Source organism: Oryzias melastigma, linkage group LG1, assembly GCF_002922805.2.
Source record: "Oryzias melastigma strain HK-1 linkage group LG1, ASM292280v2, whole genome shotgun sequence".
NCBI lineage: Eukaryota > Metazoa > Chordata > Actinopteri > Beloniformes > Adrianichthyidae > Oryzias > Oryzias melastigma.
Genome location: NC_050512.1, coordinates 5,711,377 through 5,732,630, shown reverse-complemented (window position 1 = coordinate 5,732,630; position 21,254 = coordinate 5,711,377). Strand labels below are relative to the sequence as shown.

Sequence of the window (21,254 nt, the reverse complement as noted above, 5' to 3'; positions counted from 1 at the left end):
TAAACATTTGCTGCCTTTATGTTACATTTTCTTGTTAAAAGCTTTATAGGAGTCTTTTAGACCTCTTTACCAGATATCCGTTATATAGGGAAAAAAAAATTAATTGTATCATTTTTCTACTCAAAGAATTTAAAAAGTATTTATTATAATCAGGTTACATAGGCGTTATGATAAAACTACATTTTAAGACATTTGCTATAAAAACATGCAATAAAAAGGTTAAACTGTGTTGATGTATTTAGCTATAAGTTTTTGAATATTTTTTTTCCTCTCAAAAATATATTTTAAAGATCCACTGCTATGAAAATTGTGACTATGGTGTTTTTAACATGTTCTTGTAGCATTTTTCAAGTGATGGAGGACATATTTAAAAAAATATGATTAAAACTCAGTTTCTGACATATTTCGTATATATTCAAATAGTTGTGAATCAGGAGCAGATGAAAAAAATGCCGTTAGAAAAATCTTGTCATTGTTGCTTACAATCTACAACTGGCGTGTCACAATCTCCCTACTCCGCTCCATTCCCATTCCTCCACTTGAAGATAAATTGATTCATGAATGCCTTTTCCTCGTCCAAGATGACATCTGACTTTGCCTAAAATCAACAAAATCAAAATTTAAAGACCTTTGAGAACACGTTTACAATAGATTGAAAGAGGATTGAAGTGGGACTTTAAAAAGAGAAGCTGTGTACATATTTCTGGAACTTCTGAACTCTTCTTTATTAAATTTGTCTCAACATGGACTGTAGAAAAATCAGTTAGATCGTTTTTTTATTGAGACATATTATGTATCAACAATCTGTATATTTTACTCACATTTTTTCCTCCGTCTCCTAATCTCTCAAGAAGCTGCCATCTTGTGGTTTTTGTTCAAGATTTTTTCAGTGGTTCCTACAATGAATCTACTCTGTACTGGATGAGACAGTAGCTGTAAATCACCAACAGTTCCTCCCCACCTAACGGCTGTGCCAGCTGACCGCTTTGAAGCCAGGACTGCCAGGGAGGATGGATTTACCTCCCTGTTCAATCAATCTGCATCTCACAAAGAGAGCCGCTGTTCCTGTTAATAAGGATTAAGAACCTGAACAACACAGATTTAACATTGACCACCAACTGCTCAGCTCCCCACCACATTGAACATCCAATCATCTGAGACCGATGTAATTGTGTGCCATTAATCTCCACTTTGCTCCGCCGGCAAAATTGACATTAAGTGAAATGGCAGCAAACTGGTTTGTGTTGTTTCCACAGTCTCCATGCTCAGAATCGCTGTAATAACGGAGAAGCGCACTCAGCAGCTAAATACCAACACCGCTATCAGTCATCATTTAAAGTATCTTACAGTACATTTGAGCCTTTCTGAAAGATGTCAGGTACTATTAAGAATTTGGAATTCCTTTATTTCAAGCAATCAAAGCACAAATAAAACTAAAGAAGTATAACAACATACATATAGATATATCTATAAATTGATAAATTAAACTTAACATAATTGTCATGAATTCATTGGCACACACATGAACATATCCATAGATGATTCAACTAAAATGAGTTTTAATAATAAAAAACATGTTGGCTATTATACATATGACACATTTGTACCATTAGATAATATTTTTGTTTGTAAGGAGTTACATTTCTAAATGCGTTTTCTATTTCAAGATGCATTTTTGTCTGTTTTGAGGTTAACCTCTCAAAAACACACATTAACTACAAATTCATTTAAAAATGAAAGACAAAAAACACCTGATTTCTAACACATGTATCTGCTAAAAGTGATGTATTTGGATTTCTGTGAACATGGTTAACTATTTCTGCCTGCACCACACATGCATGCTTTTTATTTGTCACCTTTTATGGTAAAATGTTAGTTTAAAATTTAATGATAGTCAAATGACAACAATTTCCTTCTATTTTGCATTTTTGGGGAAAAACAAAACAGTTTTCCTTAGTTTAACCACTATCAGGTAAATACAACTAAAGTAAAAAAAAAGTCAAAGTTTCCCTGCTTTAGTTAGTATTTTATTCCCTTTTTGACCTTTTTTGTGTGCATTGATTATACTAACAGGTCAATAAACCCATTTTTATGCAATAATAAATACAAAATCCAACTAAAAAAGGATGAATTTTACTAAGGATGAAAAAAGTCTCCAATCCTGGTTGTCCCATATAAAAAATACACCCCTGCTTTAAATCATCAATGAACCACATCGAACCACAACTGTGCTGATTAAACAGTTACAACTTTAACATATGAACTGAGAGATCTTAAAGAATTGCCAATCATGGAATGATTGGAAGATACAAACAAAGTCAACTACTTTGTGATAAAGTTTAGAGGCAATTCTAAGTATTTAGGTAACAGCAGAACCAACGTCACAGCCATTATCAAGTTAAGAGAATGTGGAACAGTGGAAAACCTTTCCACAAATGACCTTCAGATCAAAATGATTTAAAAAACCTAAGTAGTCTTACGTAAAGATCAGATTTCAGGATTTAACAAGTGGGATACTGAACGACAGAGATCCATTAGAGTTCGAAGAAGGTTAAACTGTCCAACAAAAACAACTCATAATTGGTAGATATATTTAATTATTGATTCATTTGCTGATTCCTTTTACCAACAATTCGATTCGATATTTGCGGTTTTCGATTTGATTCATTTTTGATTTGGATTCATTTTGAATGATTTGATTTGATCTGATCCACTGACCTCTCTGATCCAGAACATCTCCAGCCAAAACAAATATTTAGAAAGGCAGTAGACAGTTTTTCACAACCAGCAGTTTTCAGCGTTGTTACTGTGAGAAAATCCTTTCGAGTAGCTGTATGGTTTTAGTTAAAAAAAAGAAGCCCTCCATAAATAAAAACTAAACAGTCTCCTGATGAGTTCTATATGTTGAGAATTTACTTTGACACGCGGCTCATGTTTTGTTTCAAGAAGCACGCTTAAGTAAATTTGGGGAATGTTCTGTTTTTCTCAGACGGTGAACTGTATGCCGGGGTCTACGTTGACTTCATGGGAACGGATTCCGCCATCTTCCGTACTTTGGGGACAAAGACCGCCATGCGAACGGATCAGTACAACTCCAGATGGTTGAATGGTAACACTTTATTTTTGCAGTGATTTCTTGTGCGTTTGAACAGAAAGTTTTCAACGATTAACTTTTTTTTTCCCCTCAACAGACCCCACGTTCATCCACGTTCACCTCATTCCAGATAGCGCAGAGAAAAACGATGACAAGCTTTATTTTTTCTTCCGAGAGAAGTCCTCGGAGATGGGCCAGAGCCCCGTGACTCAGTCCCGCATAGGACGCATCTGTCTGGTGAGTGCACGACTGAAAAAGTTTGTTTTAAACCTGTAGTATCCAAAGGAACAGTCCTGAGGAGAGTCTCTGGTGGCGGTTTGGAGGTTGGAGAGTCACATTTGACTAACGCTAACATGCTGGAATCCACATGTGTCTTTAACCTTTCTGTCCTCAATGCCATCCTCTGTCTGTGAGACTGCCCTCTGACCTCTGATCTCCTGGCCTCTTCTTCCTGTTAGTCCTAAAATGCTACAGATATTTAGGATGTTTAAAAGCAAAAACTTTTTTTAATGGAGAATTATCAAGTCTGTGTTTCTGAGATATCCAAGGTAAACGAACAGAAATTGTCTCCAGAAGGGTCATCCATCTCGACTGCTCGTGTTTCCTCTTCAGGTTTGTGTGATTGTGAGATCCTAACAGCAGCGATGTGCGAGTGAGAAAAATGTGTGAGCTTGTCGTCTCAGCTGTTTGGTCTTGTATTTATTTGAGGGGGTCAGGCGCTGACCCAGCACACAAACACTCATCCTCCTCCCCGCGGGCTCGCTGCACTCATTTTTCCTTCACTGCACATCTGGATACTCCAAACGCTGTCGGTCCTTTCCTCACCAAAATACGATCAAATGATGAAAACGTCTCATGAACAATCTCAAAAAATCTACTTTCGTAAAATACTTATTCAAACTCTCTTTTAAAGTCACATACTGCTTTTTTACTTAAATTAGCTTCAAATAAAACAGTCTTAAAGGAAGGAATCAGCTTTTTGAGACCCCCCCACCCCACCCCTGCAAAAACCAATATGCACTCTGCAGCGCATGAGTGCTCGTGTTAGCGGGAAAAAGGATGAGGCTGGAACTGATGGAAAAACTGTGTTTCCCTCTCTCAAACAGAACGACGATGGAGGTCACTGTTGTCTGGTCAACAAGTGGAGCACCTTCCTGAAGGCCCGGCTCATCTGCTCGGTACCCGGAGCCGACGGCATGGAAACGCACTTTGATGAGCTCCGTGAGTAGAAAAGCCTTCACCGCTCTGTAGTTGAGACTGATTTCCCTCTTCAGATGTGTTTTATAAAAAATAGATAATGCTCCATTCGAAGATGTTATTTTAAAGGAAAATGCATTTATCAAGATGTTTAAAAACATTTATTTTATGAGGGACAAAGTAAATATTTATCAGTGCAACTGCTACCATCAAACAAGTGTGAACAGCTGTTTAAGGTCACGAAAGGATACGTTCTGACTTTAGAAATTCGCATAAGTTGTGAGCAGAACTGTTGGTTTCGGAAGTAAGCCTGTGCTTATATCCCATTATCTTTTTGTTTACACACAGTCCTGCTAGCTTACAGCCCCTTACAACCCTAAAGCTAACATCATCAGTGCAGCAAAAATGATGAGCAATATTAGAGCTATCTGTAGAGCGTACAGTTTTGAGCCAGCTCAGATGAGGAAAATGAAGACGTTAATGGATCTATTTGTCTGCAAGTGGATTCATCAGAACGGAGCAGAGAAGGGAGACTTTAGCTCGCTCATTACACTTGCTGCGTTGCAAAAGACAGCTTTTTCAAATGACATTTTTATCTTGAGTCAAGCTGATTTGAGCAAAGAAATTATTTTATGTCTTCCATCATGAGAAGATGCCACAAGAACAGGTTAAAAACCCAAAAGAACACAATTTTCAGTTAAGTGAGGCTGTACACAAATTTTGCTGCTGCATCCTTTTGGATTTTCTCAGATTTAAGTGCAACAACTTCTGATTAAATATTGAAACATTGAAAGTAAGGGTGTGTGTCTTTCCATTTCAAATGATCAGATAAACATCTCGATTCATGGTCCACAAATCAAAAAGATTTAACTAACTATACGATACAATACACTTCAATTCTGTTATCTAGAAATAAAAATATAAATATAATGTAATATACCTGTATATAAAGTTTAAAACTATGAATGAAAATACCTAACAACAAAAAACAATTTTTTAGTGGCACTTTTTACTATAAGTAATAAAAGCAGAATGTCTTTGACATAACAACTTTAAACATTGAAACCTGTCATTGTGGGTCTTTTAGTGGAACTGAGAGAATCGTGTTGATTTTCAAAATCAAAAGTTTTTTCAAAATAAAAGATTGTTCAAACGTTGTCATTTTGCTCCCTGACCAAACATTACAGTTCAGGTGATTGAAGTGATCCAGTTTTTTTGTCAAAATAAAAGATTGTCGAGACTTGAAAGAAAAGAAAAAATATAATTAATGATTTCTTCTGCGGGCCGGTACAGGTCCATGGCCCAATGGTTTGGGACCTGTGTTTTAGGTTGTTTTGGTCTTAGTAATATAAAAAAAAAGTGTAATTTAAAATGTTTTCAGATATTGTTTGAAGTGCTGTGAAAAAAGGTGTAATCATATATTTAATGAGCACAATGCATGTCCCTCACTGTGGTCAAAGCAAGTTTGTGATTGGAAATATTTTTACTTACATCACATCTACATGAAAAGGCAGACGGAAGGAAGCACCACAGGAGGAGAAACTGACAAATGAACCGATTGCTTACTTATTGATTTTATACTATTTTACCAACATATTCTTGTTTATATTTGTAGTTTTCAACCAATACTGCTGTTACTCTAAGTTACTAGATTGATTTTTCGATGCGTATCTGAATCCTTGACATACTTAGTCAAAAGTGGGTGTGGTTTTCGCGGAAGAGTCCCATTCAGGCTGTATATTGAGCACGAGCAAGGGAGGTAAATGCCACAATTATTCCATCATGATCATTTGATCATTGCTGTTTTCTCTGATGGTTCTTCGTTGTCTCTAAAGCTGCTGCTGTACTGCTGTCGTGTTGCTGCTGCATTGTTCTTCTGTACACAACATCCTACAGTGGGAGGACTCGATAAAGAGTTATTTTTCTAAGAACATGGATCTATGAAAAAATGCACACAAAGACAGAAAACTGGATTTGTTACATGCCTGAAGTTATTAACATGAAAATCTCCAGGACGCGTCTCTCTTTTTCCTTTAATCGTGCGTGTTCGCGACTGTGCGAGAGTGCACTTTCATGCAAATTTGTGCGACGCAGCAGCTGTGTGTCATTATAAAGGATCATGTGTTGCAGACACCCGTAAAGCGAACCCGTGACGGTGCTCTGGTTTGTTGCAGCTGTGGGAGATGGCAGAGAGTAAAGACAGTGCGCCTGATCCCGAGGGCTAAAGTAGAGGTAGCAGGCAGTTCCCCCAGGAAGACGCACACATGTGAACAGAACAAGAACCCAGCACTTCAGACCCGAAGATGGTTCTCACGCATACCACGTGCATTACAGCCTTGAAGCTAATTTCTCATGCTAGTCTCCAGTGAAGTGTAAGCTCAAACTTTATGGTTGGTTACAATCTCTGACCCCATCTTTTCATTTTTTCTAAACTTTTTGTGGGTTTTATCTCAGAGAATGAAAGTAAAAAATTATTAAACTGCATTTTAGAATTGTTTAATTCTTAGTTTAAGTAAAATTAAATATGACTTATTAAAATCACCCAAAAATGACTAAATTGGCCTTTAGCTTGGAGAATTGTGACACAACTTTGTCCTGCATTTCACATCAATATTGTTGCACAAAAAGCTTGATTTAACAATTAAGATCCTAAAATTGACTTTTATTTACAATCACAAATACCAGAGTTGAAGTTGGTTGTAACAAAACATAAAAAAAAAAATATTTTGTGAATCTGACTGTATTTCATTTTCAGGATTATACCCAGACTACTGTGTTTTGAAACAGGCATTAAAATATCATCTAAAACTACTACTATTTCTTCATTTTAAAATGTTTAATGTGCTTTTTGTTACCTCACAAATTACAGCAAACCAAACTTTACAAAAAGTTCTGCATTTCCAGGTGTTTGAACAAACCACCACTTACATTTTGCATTCAAGGTAATCATGAATGTGAGTTTGTGTAAGACCCTGTGTCTAAAGTTTGCTGGTTAAAGGGAAAAAATATCAAGAATGTGAGCTTTTTCTCATTCTTTACTGATTCATAAGTCAGTAAATGATAGATCTAAAATAAGTTAAAAAAATTTTTCTAGACTAGATAATCAAAAGTTCCCAAATATTTAAAAAGCTATTTGCTAATGACAGAAGTTTTTTTCCCCCCTACCCAAAATGCCTTGAGCAATGTCAACTCATTCTTGAGTGTGGGATTTTCCAGTTTGAATCATCTTTAGGATATTGTTTTTTTCCTCTGGCAGTATTGACAGGGTGAGTGAATGCATGGTCAGAATCAGCATAGTTCTTAACGTTGTTTTTGCTAAATTTTCATGTTTGAAGTATATTTTAAATGGGCAGAGTAAACTGTCATCAGTGTGCTCATTTTGGCTGTAGAGACCCTAGTGGGCGTCATCAGAGATTATCCGCACAGTAACATACATTAGCGATTAGATCTTGTTTTAAAGGCAGGGGATGTGCTATTTCCGTGTGTAAATCTAAAAGAGTCATGTGGAGTTCCTCAGGGTTCCATTCTCGGAGCTCTGCTGTTTAACTTGTACAGTCTTTCTTTTAGTCCTAACATTTCACATCATAGATGTGCAGATGAAGTCAGCTTTACTGAGCTATGTCACTAAATGACCATCAGAATCTCCCTGCTGCTGCTTAGAAGAGCTAAAGTCCTGCAGTCAAAAGTCTCTCCTCCGTTTGACAATAATAAGGCAGATGTCATTATTTTTTAAGCAAGTGTAACGTTTACTACCAAGATAAGAAACCCAAAGTTAAGTTAGATTAACTTCAATCCTGAGTTTCAATCTCATATCAATCAAATAGTGAGGATTAGAAATCTCTTGTCCAGAGAAGATTTTCAGATCCATACCTTCATCTCCTGTAAGTTTGATTACTACAGCTGTCTTCTGTCTGCTCTTCCACAACGACTGTTAGAAAGCTCATTTATTCTTCTGCTGGAGTTTTAACCAGAAGCAGAAGAAGTGGCCGCATTGAATTTCACTGTATATTGCCGAAGGCCGCAGCGAACAAAAGAGACAGAAGGCAAAAAGTCATCAGCAACAGTGAAAGCCATTCATCTCTACTTTCAGCTTTAATGCAATTCGTTCTTTTCTTCTGGTCGGTCTGATTTTCTTTAGTCCTGGTTAGCCACTGTCCTGTTGGAGACAAGGTGGTACGCGCCTCTCAGGAGTTGTATTTAGGTCAGGGATTTAACAGCAGAAAGACTGATCACCTGAGCTCGGCACAAACCAAAGAGAAATAATCTAAATCTGGCGCCGCCAATGTCAGAGCTTATAGGACAACTAAAGTGTTTAAGATTTAAAGCCTTTCAGAAGTGGCTTAAAATATGAAATACTTGACTTGTTTCTATGCTGTAAAGTGGAGGACTGAAAGAAACTAACAGATTCTCACTCCCAACTCGTCTTATATGAATGTATGGTTCAGGCCCCCTCCTGGTCACTTTTTAACGACTTGGTTGTGTTCAACTCGTCGTTTTTTTTCACATCCTGGCTGTTTCCATTAAATCAAGGGAATTGGTACCGGTCCGAAGGCTGCTTGATATTGGGCCACAGACAGGTAAAAATTAATACGCTAACTTTGATTCTTTCCGCTTTTTTATATTCTTACTCTGAAGGAAGTTTCATCTTGGAAAACTACCGGATTCTGTTCTCCCCATCCGCCTGTCTTACAGAGTCACTCGGACACTAGCTATGTTAAAAGCCCGAAGCTAAAAGCTAAGAAAGCCAAACAAAAATAATGTGTTTGGAAAGTTTCTTTGGGGAAAAAGGAGTCAGTGGGGAACCCGAAGAAGAGTCTTTCACTTCAGAGAAACATAAAGCTGCTGTTTACAGACAAAACCAGGAGTCTTCCTCAACAAATTCATTAATGGAGACAATTGTTTCCACGTAGCAAGCTGCTCTGGATTAGGAATACTCAGCAACTGACTCGAATATTGTACATACGCTCACAATAATAAAGTTACAGACACGGCGGATTCATGTTTATTATTATGTTAAGAAAATACCAGTTTTATGATGGTTGTGTCATTTTGTCATTTTATTCATCACATCTTAAACATCAGATGCGGCTAAAGTTAGTGTCCGGTTGTTAGCATCCAGTTTGATGTTAAAGCGAACATTTTCATCCTCAAGTCTACGTTTAAAGCAGCTACAAACATTTCACAGAGAATGAAGAATTAATCAAATAAAGTTTACAACCTGCTAAAATTGCACTGAGGAAATTTGTAAAAGGGACATTTAGGAATTTTATCCTAAGGGCTGAATTAAGCAGGAATCTGTTCAGAGACCTTATCAGAGACAATGTTCCTCCGTGGGACCTCGATTGGGAACAGCCAGCATGTCGAAAAACGACGAGTTGGCGACCCCCAAAACGTCAAAAAGTGACACAGAGGGGGCCCGAACCATATGTCCATATATGACGAGATGGGAGAGAGAATGTGTTGAAGAAACAGATTCACCTTCCAGAGCGTTTAGCAGTGCACAAGTTCACATTGTTGTCCTTAGAATTAGGAAGGACTTGGATTATTAAGGACCCACTTCAATGAAAACTGTGTTTTATGGTGTTTTTAACATGTTCTTGTGGCATTTATCTGATGACATACAGTATATTGAGAACATTTAGCTCAAAATTACTTTTCTAATCAGGAGTAGACGATGTTTGAAACCAAGTTTACTTGTGATGTAGAAGAAATACTGGGCGGGGCTCCAGATCCTCGCTCCGCTCTACTCTACAAAGGGGAGGGGACTATGAGCGGGGTTGTTCTTCATCAAAAATCCTGCCCTCAACTTGAATTTCTAATGAACTACTGCTGCTCTGGAGAAACTATGTCCAAGAAAACAACAGGTTTTTTTTTATTTTGATTAAAAAAGACAACTGTTGACGCTTTTACAAAACCTCAAAAGATGATCAGAGAGGATCTTTGAAGGCTGAAAGAACTTTTTCTGTTAGAATTCCTTTTGTCTTTCCCATGCATGAAAACTGATCAAACTTAACTTAAGTACAGGGTCTGTTCAACTTCTAGACAGATATTTATATTCACCAGTTTCATATTTTGCACATTTTCTTGAAAAGGTTTAAACTGACCTAAAAGTGTTTGGATTTAAACTTGGTAAAGGAGTGGTGGTCTCAGGTTGTCCTGATCCTCATCAGAATTTTCACATCCAGTAGTGAGTTGCCCGTTTACCATTTCTTAATCCCATCCTGCAGGTGATGTTTACATCCAGCCCACGCAGGACACTAAAAACCCAGTCATATACGGCGTCTTTTCTGTCTCTGGGTGAGTTTCTTTTGGAGGATTCTGGACAGGCTCTGTTCCTGTTTAGAGGCCGGAAATTGCTGAATTCTCCTGTCGATATTCCCCAGGTCTGTGTTCAAGGGATCAGCAGTCTGCGTGTATTCTATGGCTGACATCCGCATGGTCTTCAATGGACCCTTCGCTCACAAAGAGGGGCCCAGTTACCAGTGGGTGTCCTATACTGGGAAGATTCCTTACCCCCGACCCGGCACAGTGAGTCCCACTCAGATGACATGACAGCAGTTTCTGTCCAGGTGCAGAACGAAATGGTCGCTAAATGCTAATGACCCCCCCCTTTACAGTGCCCTGGAGGTACGTTCACCCCCAACATGAAGTCCACTAAGGATTATCCAGATGAAGTCATTAACTTCATGAGGAATCATCCCGCCATGAACAATGCTGTGTACCCAGTACACAAGCGCCCCCTGGTGGTCCGCACCAAAGTGGACTATGAGTTCACCACCATTGCAGTGGACCAGGTGACGGCTGCAGATGGCAACTATGAGGTGCTCTTCTTAGGAACCGGTGAGCGATTTTGTTGACTTCATTTGATGGAAATTATAACTTTTAATATCTTTGATCTGACATTATGTCTTTTTGGGGGGAGTTTATTGTACCCAGAAAAGTGAAGTCAGAGTGAACCCATGAACTCTTTGATCAGCCAGCCTGCTGAGCAACTTGTCTCTGCAGCAATCGTTTGTCACGAGCAGAAAAGCATTCTTCCCTTTCATGCCGCAGTGGAAACTTACTCAGTCAAAGGGTTCATGGCTGGCTCTGTTCACACGAGGAGATTTGTACCTGAATGGACGGGTTAAATCAGCAGCAGGGGGGCAGGAGGGTTAAAATTAGATTATCCATCACCTTAATCTTGCCGTAATGGTGTACAAGAGATTATCTGTTTGCCTGCATGCTTTAAACCGGTAATGAGGCCTCTGTTTGACTGCCCCACATGTTGCACATGACGAAGCCTTCTTTGTTCGGAGTCCGATGGCTTTCTGCAGAGGAATGTTTGTCTTTTTATCTGCTGTCACTGGGGGCCATTAAGGAGGTATAATAAACCTCATATGTCCTGCTAAGAAGAATTTGTTACAGTGGAGGCCAGATTATCTCTAAATGTCCATAAAAACAAGAAGAAAAGCTTTTTTAACAGGTTTATGTAAGGATAAAAAAGTGGCTTGTTGATAAGTGGAAGGGTAATGGGTTTGTGTTGTGGTCTGCAGACAAGGGAACAGTTCAGAAATTGATTGTGCTGCCCAAAGATGACCTGCAGACGGAGGAACTGGTTCTGGAGGAAGTGGAGGTTTTTAAGGTTGGCCTCTATTCCTCTTCATGTCATAAATATTCATGTTTTTGTCTGTTCTTCCTTTAAACAAAATCGTTTTTTGTCTTCATCGAGGTCCCCACTCCAATAACAACAATGAAGATCTCCTCCAAAAGGGTAAGCTTGTCCCCACGTGAGTTTTTCTTACCTCACGCAAGCAGGAGAAAAGCTTCCCTCCGAGAATCCAGCGGGATGCTCACGCACAGCTGTCAGCCATAATTCACTGGGAAACCTAAAAGACGAAGAAGAAAGAAATATGCAAGCGGCTTCAAAGGATCTGTGTTCTTTTTCAAAGCAATTACATTACGTGGCCTTTTATACATGTCATGACATCAGTCTGCAGACAGGGGTTTGGGATTACAAACAGCCTGTCACGTTGATGAATTTCAAGCAGCTGATCATAAAATTATGATGAGAGATGCGTCCAGATTTGTCCCATGTGATCCAGACTTTACTGGCTACTGCTGCTCTTTCTCAGCACAACAGGGTTTTAAGGTTGATTCTGAACTTTGAGTGTTTGTAATCACAAAGGGAGAGGAAAAATGATTCAGAAAGACAAGGTTTTTTTTTAACGTGTGACAGAATACAGAAACTAAACACCTTAAAGACTTTGTTTCTTTTCCTTCTTAAGTGAGTCTAAACTGAAGTTTGTGTTTGGACCTTTTGAATAGTTATTACATTTGCTCTCCGTTTGTTTTTTTCTTAATAGCAACAGTTGTATGTGTCTTCTGCCGTGGGGCTGACCCAGCTGGCTCTTCATCGCTGCGACATGTACGGTGAAGCCTGCGCCGACTGCTGTCTGGCTCGAGATCCTTACTGCGCCTGGGATGGAAAGTCCTGTTCGCGGTACTCCACTTCTCAAAAGAGGTAAGCATCAGGAGAAGTGATGGCATGAGCTGCACTTATAGGAAAATCAACTTATCAAAGACCCACTCCGATGAAAATTGTGTTTTTAAAATGTTTTTGTGGCTTTTTTTCTGTTAAAGGAGAACAAATATTAATACATGTAAGCTCAAAATTTCAGTTATGAGTATTTATTTAATCAAATTGTTGTAGTAGACAAAAAAAGAAAGCAGAAGTAATTTGATTTGCATCAATAGGTGCCGAAGGGTTCATTATGTAAATTCCTTCAAATGCTTCAAAGTCGTGGTTTCTTCTATACAGAGATATGAAAAGGGTTTGTTTATTGTGTTTGTATATTTGTTTCCAGTCCTGACAGATTTAAATAACTAATAGATCCAACATTACACTAAAATAACTGCTAGATTTGTTTTAAATTATTGTCCAAACTTTAATCCATAAGATCCAAATCAATCAGCAAGTCCAGCTCTCTAGGTGGAATTACCAGCTGCATTGGCTTGCATTCAGCAGCCACTTTTAATGAAAAGTCTTTGCAAGGGCTCGCAGACCAGAATTTTTAAGCTCGGTCACGGGCTCTTCAAACAAATCACGCCTTCATTTATCACGCGCTAAAAGTTTAGCCGAACTTTTTGATCCTTAATCTCAGCAACTGTGACCAATCGGGGATTTGGATTTGGTAGTGATGTGTGGGTGGCATCCTTTTGAAAACATGGAAGCAAAGGACAAATTAACAGTTATGGTTTGAGTCTAGTTGGATTAATAAGACACCAAGATGGACATTCATTGGCTCAAAACTGTGAAAACAAAAAGACTGGAGCAAGATTTGCGAGATTTGCATCGCTTTGACTTAGCGCTCCTAGGTGGTAAACTAGCTCTAATGAGCAATAAAAACACAAAAGAAGAAGAATCTCCTCCCTTCCGCTCCATTCATGTCCACCACCTGCTGAATCCTTGACCATGAAACTGCGTACAGCACGTTCTTGAACGCCCCACACTCGGCCGGTGTGAATGCTGCATCAAGCCCACAAAAAAGTCATTTGTGGGTTATGGATTTGTGTATGGGAATTGTTGGCTATAACCCAGAAATATAATCATAAAGTTCTGGATTAAATGCTGGTGCCACTGAAATTTTGCTCATCAATGCCCACAGCCAAAATCTTTCAGAATAATTCTCATGTTTGATATCTCAAACTAATCTGAATCATCTAAATCCAAACCTTCACCAAGGTCTGAGGTTCTTCCTGATGCAGCTGGATTCTGACAGAACCTTTTGCATCAGCCATTTGCAAATTTGAAAAAGCACGTTTTTCAGATGGTGTAACTGCTTGACTTTGGTTCTCACTCCATTATTTAGTGGTTTTGAACGGCTTGCAGTTGCTTTATTGTTTTTTTTTTCTTTGGCACTACTGGTCTGACCCTTTTAGACGGAGCCGGCGGCAAGACGTCAAGTACGGGAACCCAATTCGCCAGTGCAGAGGCTTCAACTCCAACGGTAACTGCATTATACTGCCCATGCCTTCTATTGTGCTCAAGTTCCTCAATTTTGATCATTGACTCTTCAGGAAAAAGGTTTCAGTTGCATCATATGAGATTTTGTGTCAGAGACATGAGTTGTGGTGTGACCGTGGGGGTTTGTGTCTTTGCCCTGCAGCCAATAAGAACACTCTGGAGATGGTCCAGTATGGGGTAGAGGGAAGCAGCACCTTCCTGGAATGTCAGGCTCGCTCCCCGCATGCTGTCATCAAATGGCATCTTCACAGAGACAACAGCGACCGCAGGAAAGAGGTGAGACGCCCTCGAGTCAACTTTTTTTTTTTTTTTTTAGTGACATTTGCATTCTTATTTGTAGTGTTAATCTTAAAGTATGAGTTTGTTTGCACTTTCCTGATGTTGATTGGGTGATTATTTTAATAGTAGAGGGGAACTTGCAACATAAAAGAATAAAGACTTGATCACATGTGGGTGTGATTTGGTGGTTAAGGGTCTGAATTTTGGGGCTTGAACACTCGCCGACCTCCAACTGTTTTCAAACTCCAGGGAGGGGAACATAAAGAAGAGCTGTGGAAGCCTACTGCCCTGACATACACAACCCCGAGGCACTAATTAAAGTTTTATTGAGAGTCTATGTAAATCAGCTGCCTGTGTTTTTTTGAGTATTCCGTTGGATGGAGTGTATTCCCACAGGCACTTCACAGCTGAAATTTAGCCCAAAAAAAGACGAAAGCTACAATCACATCATCTCACTTCTGTTTCAGGATCTGTCGGCCAATTCAACATGTCTGGTTAGTTTTGTCTCTACATCAAAGTTAAGACAGTGAGATGTCTGTCACGCCCACAGCGTTTCAATAACAACAATAAATGACAGAAATGATTGTTCGAAATGAACAAATATGGGATAAAAATAAATGAACAACAAAATGTATGTGTTGTTTTCCCAGAGAAAGTGTAGCAGGAATCACATCATCAAATGGCATTAAGAAATCAAGTTTGAATAGGAAAGCAGGAGCATTTCTATGCAATATGGTTCTTGACTTTCTGGATTACAAATAAAAGATGTTTTATCATATACTATAACGGAGACAAAGGATAATGTAAATAGATGTGGCATGAGTTCACCCTTATTTAAACTAGACCCAAAGAGGTTCATTTAGTTCTGTTTGAACAGGATAGTACTGGATGATAAATAAACATATGCATATTGTAATGTTTTTTACTTTTTTTCCCTGTCAATCAAAAGCAACAGGTCCCTGCTGATCCTGTCAGTCCATATCTGTAAGCTAATATAAATCTTTCGGTAAGATTTATATTTTCTAAGGTCTGATGTGACTGAAAGCCTTCCCTTCTCTGATGGATAGAAGAAGCAATTTTTCCGTATTGAATAACTTTTCTTAGAGTATAAACTGTGTGCAGACCTGCAATAGGAGAGATCTAACACTTTATAAGTCTCCTCCTAAGATGAGATTTTTTTTTAAAGTAGTTTTTCCATTTTGAATCTGGTAGTCATCAGTTTTGTGTCAGCAGTGATGTTTTAATCACAATCAGGTGATACAATGACTTTTATGTTTTTTGTTTGATTTGTGCGTCATTTTGCTCACACTAACTTGTTCTTTTTGGCTTAAACACATTGTAAACTTTAGTTTCTTAAAGGGTAACCAGAACCTAAATCAAGTTTTATTGGCTGTTGAACTCTATAAATTGAGCTTTAAAAGTACTGTCTGTTGGTCGTTGGCAGATTTTTGACAAATTAAAATAAACTTGTTATTACTATTACTATTAGAAAGGATTTTTTAATCCCATTAGGGACTTTTAGTACAGTTTTCAGTAAAGCTCAAGGCCTTAAATAAACTATTAGCCAACATTTAACCTTTTGATATTCATGTATTCTTTGGGTTTATCTGAAATATGCTTAGAGTATAGAGGAGAGAGTCTGAATATGTTTTTGTAATGAAAACATAATCCTCATTTGGTATGAATGAACAAAACACTTCAATGGACACACAGACTTTTCTAAACCCTGTATTCCTGTCATGAAGCAGAACCAGTTATTCAGTCACTCTCTGTCAATTTCTTTATTTCTTCTCATTTCCACAAAACAACAAAACCAAAGATCTCGCACAAGTTCTTATTCAAAGAAAGGAGGCGTAAAGAAGAAAGCGTAGCATCCCGCCTGATTTGACGGAATGGCTCCTGTTTTCTCATGAGCTGTTTGTGTCTCTGCAGATGTGCTCTGATGGTCGGATTCTGAAGACGGACCAGGGGCTCCTCCTGCGCTCTCTGCATCTCTCGGACTCCGGCTTGTACCAATGCACAGCCACAGAGAAGAACTTTAAACACACGCTGGTCAAGCTGCAGCTGGTGGTGCTGTCGAGTCGGGCCATCAACAACGCGCTGGTAGATGGCGGCGGGGGGCTGGCGTCTCTGCACGCCAATGCAGGCCAGTACAAGGACTTGCTGACCATTTTGAGCCAGCCAGAGATGAGTCTGATCAATCAGTACTGTCAGGACTACTGGCAGTTTGGAGACCCTCTGCTGGGCGCCCTCAAGCCCAAAGACCTGAGGGAGCTGAAGGAGCAGAAGAAGCCTCGCAATCGCCGGCATCACCAGAGCGGCAGGGAGGGAAAGGAGCACCAGGAAGCAGAGACATGAAGGGACTACTTTGTCAGAAGCACCTTCAAACAAAACCTTCCCCCCACCTTCACCCCGTGGGAAACAGAAGAGACTCAATAAGTGTAGCAACATCAAAAATATATCGAAAAAAATCCACAAAAGGGAAACAGAGAGGAGACTTACAAAGAAAACCCACATGCATCCCCTCCAACAGTAAGATATATGATACACAGTATTTATTGTAGGTTGTATATAGTATTATTCTGTGGATATCTTTGTATTTTTGTGTATAGGTACCTTTTGGGGCAAATATTGTTGTTCAATTTGTTGCTGCTGTTGCAAAAGTCAGCATTGTGTAAACCTGAGAGCTGTCAGGAGCCTTTAGGAGCTGCAAGACGATTCTTTTAGGAGGGAAACTGGCTTTTTTAAGTGGAGAGGGGTAGCTTTGTTTTTCATTACTGGACATTACTGCAGTGGTGTAGCTTCTTTTCAGAATAAAAAACAGCAACATAAAACATCAGCAACCAGAAACAGTGAGGTTATCTGAAAGGGACGAATGGCAATTTTTAATGATCTGAAGCTTCTTTTAACCAAGATATTAAGCTCAGCAGAACTTTACTCACTTATGTTAGGTTGTGCTTTTCTTTTTAAGGGTTGTTAAATGAAGCAGGGACTCCTGGGTGAGGTACCGTTGACCTCTTTGAAAAATAAAAAGCAGCATACAGTTTCTTTCTTTGTCTTGGAATCCGATGTCCATGTTTAAAACAGAACGATGTAACAATCCTGTGAAACTAACCCCAAATATTGACTATCGGGAAGCTGGCTTTCATTGTGTGCATGAATCTGTGTTCGTTCTGTAATTGTGATGAGATTGTCGTTATTTTTTTTATTTTTGTGGGTGTTCTGTGCGATTACACAGGCTTTGGAAAAGGGATCAAACCGATGCTTTACGGAGGTTTTCAGTTCAAATCTAAACTATCACATGAAGTTTGGTGGGTCACAAAAGACAAGTTTTTTATTCTGCCTATTTATAAAATATTATTACAGTAGATTTGTTTAACTTTTATCCAGAACTTGCCTGAAAGAATTTCTCAAATACTTCATAAAAAAGGTTGTAAAAACTCATTTAGTTTTTTTTTTTGTTGTTTTACATCGTCGGACTTTATAAAAAAAAATACGGAAAAAACAAAGTGCACAGAGGTAATGTTATTGTTTGTGTAAATTACTCTATCTTCCATTTCCATTGTTGTTTATGACTAATAAATTAAAGCTCTATATTTTCTAAGAATGGAATGCTCCCCCCCTTTCATTGTCAACCGCTTGTTGCTGGATGTTTTTCCGTGTTCTGCTTAGAAACCCGTGGATCCGTGGAATAAAGTTGTGCTTGTTGAACAGACATGTATGCACATTTGTGTGAAACAAAACATTTTAGTTTGTGATAACGGCACACGCATGACATTGAGTCTCTGTCAATTCATATATGATGAGAATGATGATGCAGGTCAAAAACTAACTTCAGGAAACATGTTATAAAGTTAAATTAAAGTTCCACTCTGATCATCTTTTGATCTATTCTAAAGCTTTTAACCAAAATCAAAAAACTTGTGTAATTTCCTTGGACTTAGTTTCTGTAGAACAGCAGGATTTCATTCAAGAATTCACCTGAGTTGTGGGCGGGACTGTTGGCACAGAGCAGCCCCCACCCCATTCCCGTCAATTGACAGCTTTCTGCTTACAGGCTCTCCCTCTAGCTTACAGCCCCTCACACCCCCAGTCAAGCATTACTGGTGCAACAAAAGTGATGAGCAACACTGGAAAATGTTGAGCCAGATGCCAGAAAATGAAGACTCGTCATTTGCAGGTGGACACATCGCATTGGAGCGGAGCAGGAAACTTGTGGCCCACTGATTGTTGCATTTACGTCGCCACTGCAAGCTTTTTCAAACCCTCGTTTTCTTCCTGATTCACAACAATTTGAATAAAGAAATACTCAGAAATCCCATTTTAAACTTAATTTTGAGTTTCAGTTTCTGAGTGCACCACCTATAGTTTAATACGGTTTCCATCCACCCTCGTGACTATCATTCACCTTCACCTCTGTGCTAAAACAATAGCATTTCTTTGTATCATTTTTTAAATATATGGATATTAGAGGATTGTTTCAGCTGAAGTTTGATGCCACACACTGACACACAGAAATATTTTCTATTGGTTCTTACAAATTGTACTTTAAATTCTCTACATTCTCTTAATTTGTAGCCTTTTTATTTTCAGAGAAAAGTTTTTGAATGGTGTTAGGTGGTGATTTCTTTATTATCTCTGAATATGAATTGTTCTATATGAAGTATAACCAAATCAAATAGTTTCAAAAGTGTAGATTGAAGGAATAAATCATTTGTATCATCAAGGTATCTGACTCCATGAATTATTCAAATTCTCTGTTTCTGAATTAAAAATAAAGGTTTTAATACTGTTTTATAGTTATTCCCCCAAATCTCAATGCCACAAGTCAAATATGGTAAGATAAATTAACAATTTAGAAAGCATCCGCTTCTATGGTCAAATATTTGCTTTAATTTATTTAAAATAAAAAATGTTTTTTTGATATTTGAGTCCGTATTTCTAATGTGTGACTTCCAACATAGCTTATTTTCAATAATGAGTCTCAAAAATGTGTATTTAGTTATACTTTCAATTGTCACGTTATTAAATTTAATCATTAGCTCTGTATTGAATTAATAGTGACCATCAAACATTACTTTTATTTGTCTAAATTCATGGATAGTTGATTGTAATTCATCGAGGTATTCAGATGCTTCAGCTCTGTATTTACATTAATAAGGTCATTATGGTTGTCTGCTAAATTAAATATGTTTGTATCATCTAAAATTAATATCGGATTAAAAATTTAGATACATTAAATGTAAAATTGATATAAATATTAAACAATAAGGGACTCAGAATTAATCCTAGTGGCACGCCACAAACAATCTCTCTTGTATCCGACACAAATTCCCCAACCTTAACAAAATGTGTTCTTTTATCCAAATAAGTTTTGATCCAGCTTAGAGCAACTCCTTGGATACTTTAACTCTCGAGTTTTTTGCATAGAAAGCAGTGGTTTAATGTCTACAAAAATCCCAATTTCGAATTTCTTTTTATCCAGTGCCTCTGAGATTTCTTCAATCACTTCAATAACTGCCATTGACGAAGCTCTCCCAACTCTAAATCTATATTGCCTGTCATTTATAATTTTATGTTTATCAAGGAAATCTAATAACTTTCCGTGAAAATTGTGTTTCTATTTTTTTCTTTATATATATGTCCCTGACCTCCATCATGAGAAAAGTCCCAGAGCATGTTCAAAACCAGATTTTCATTGGAACAGGTCTTTAAAAGCAACATTAAAAATATAAAAAACATGCTTGCATTTTTTTAATTTGTTCTTGTGTATCTTAAAATACCTAACCTCAAAAACACAAATTCCAAAATTTGATCAGAATGAAAAAAATCTCCCTATATGACTTCATTATTAATGAAAAACTGATTCTGTTTTTAACAATGATTGTCACTTCTAGACATGATTTAACTCAGAAGCATCTGAACAAAAGCTGTCTCATAATAAAAACCAAGAATAGATAGACAATGAAAAAAAATCCAGCTACTTTCAAAATAATTTGAAGAACAGATGAGACGCAGAGACCACAATTAAAACCAAAAATAGAGTGACCTAACCATATGGTAAAAAGCAGTGAGGATGAAAGATCATCAATATTCCTGACTGTTGTGTACTGTCTGTTCATGGGACTCCTGGTATTATGACACGTTGGCCACAATTTAAGATGAACTTTGTTTTGCAGCTGGAGTGCTGGAGAAGAGAGTCCAGATCATAATCAAACCAGTTTTAGCTAAAATATTGCTAAAATAATATACTGCACTAGCTTTTAAGGGTATTTTAAGGGTTTTAAGGGATCTGAGATTTTGGCCAGTCATTCACATGAGCTTTTGTGCTTTTTGACTACATTTTCTTGTTTTAGGTCATTCATTACTCACTTAAAAACAACAAGAGCTGAGCAGCATATCCGGTAGGAAGATAGTGGACTCCATGCAGCTGCACTTTGTCTTCAGTTATGTTTCTAACAGCCAACGGATACATTTTACTTTACAAGCCTTGGAATTGAATCTGCTTTTCCTCCCTTGATGGCTGAATTTATTCCAACTATAAGAAAAATCCACTTATAATTTTCATAATGACATATAGTTTACACCAGAGATCAATTCAAGGCAATGAATTGCAATTGTTGCAACTGCGTAGTTACAACTAATGGGGATCCGTAATAAAAATTCAAGGCACAAAAA

The 21,254-nt window shown here is 38.0% G+C and overlaps 1 protein-coding gene across 3 annotated transcripts in view; it reads left to right on the top strand.

The window, feature by feature from the left end:
* LOC112145377 (semaphorin-3F) overlaps window positions 1-18,291 on the top strand; it is a 75,234-nt gene extending 56,943 nt beyond the window's left edge. For 2 of the 3 annotated variants that reach the window (XM_024270548.2, XM_024270551.2), the window contains 12 exons: window positions 2,990-3,109; window positions 3,192-3,331; window positions 4,201-4,315; window positions 10,519-10,588; window positions 10,675-10,819; window positions 10,909-11,131; window positions 11,827-11,915; window positions 12,003-12,044; window positions 12,637-12,794; window positions 14,189-14,280; window positions 14,440-14,573; window positions 16,509-18,291. In XM_024270548.2, coding sequence (XP_024126316.1) covers window positions 2,990-3,109; window positions 3,192-3,331; window positions 4,201-4,315; window positions 10,519-10,588; window positions 10,675-10,819; window positions 10,909-11,131; window positions 11,827-11,915; window positions 12,003-12,044; window positions 12,637-12,794; window positions 14,189-14,280; window positions 14,440-14,573; window positions 16,509-16,934 — 1,754 coding nt within the window. In that variant the 3' untranslated portion in view covers window positions 16,935-18,291. The remainder of the gene's footprint in view (window positions 1-2,989; window positions 3,110-3,191; window positions 3,332-4,200; window positions 4,316-10,518; window positions 10,589-10,674; window positions 10,820-10,908; window positions 11,132-11,826; window positions 11,916-12,002; window positions 12,045-12,636; window positions 12,795-14,188; window positions 14,281-14,439; window positions 14,574-16,508) is intronic. The other variant, XM_024270550.2, reaches the window with a different exon arrangement.
* The last annotated feature ends 2,963 nt before the right edge of the window (window positions 18,292-21,254 follow it).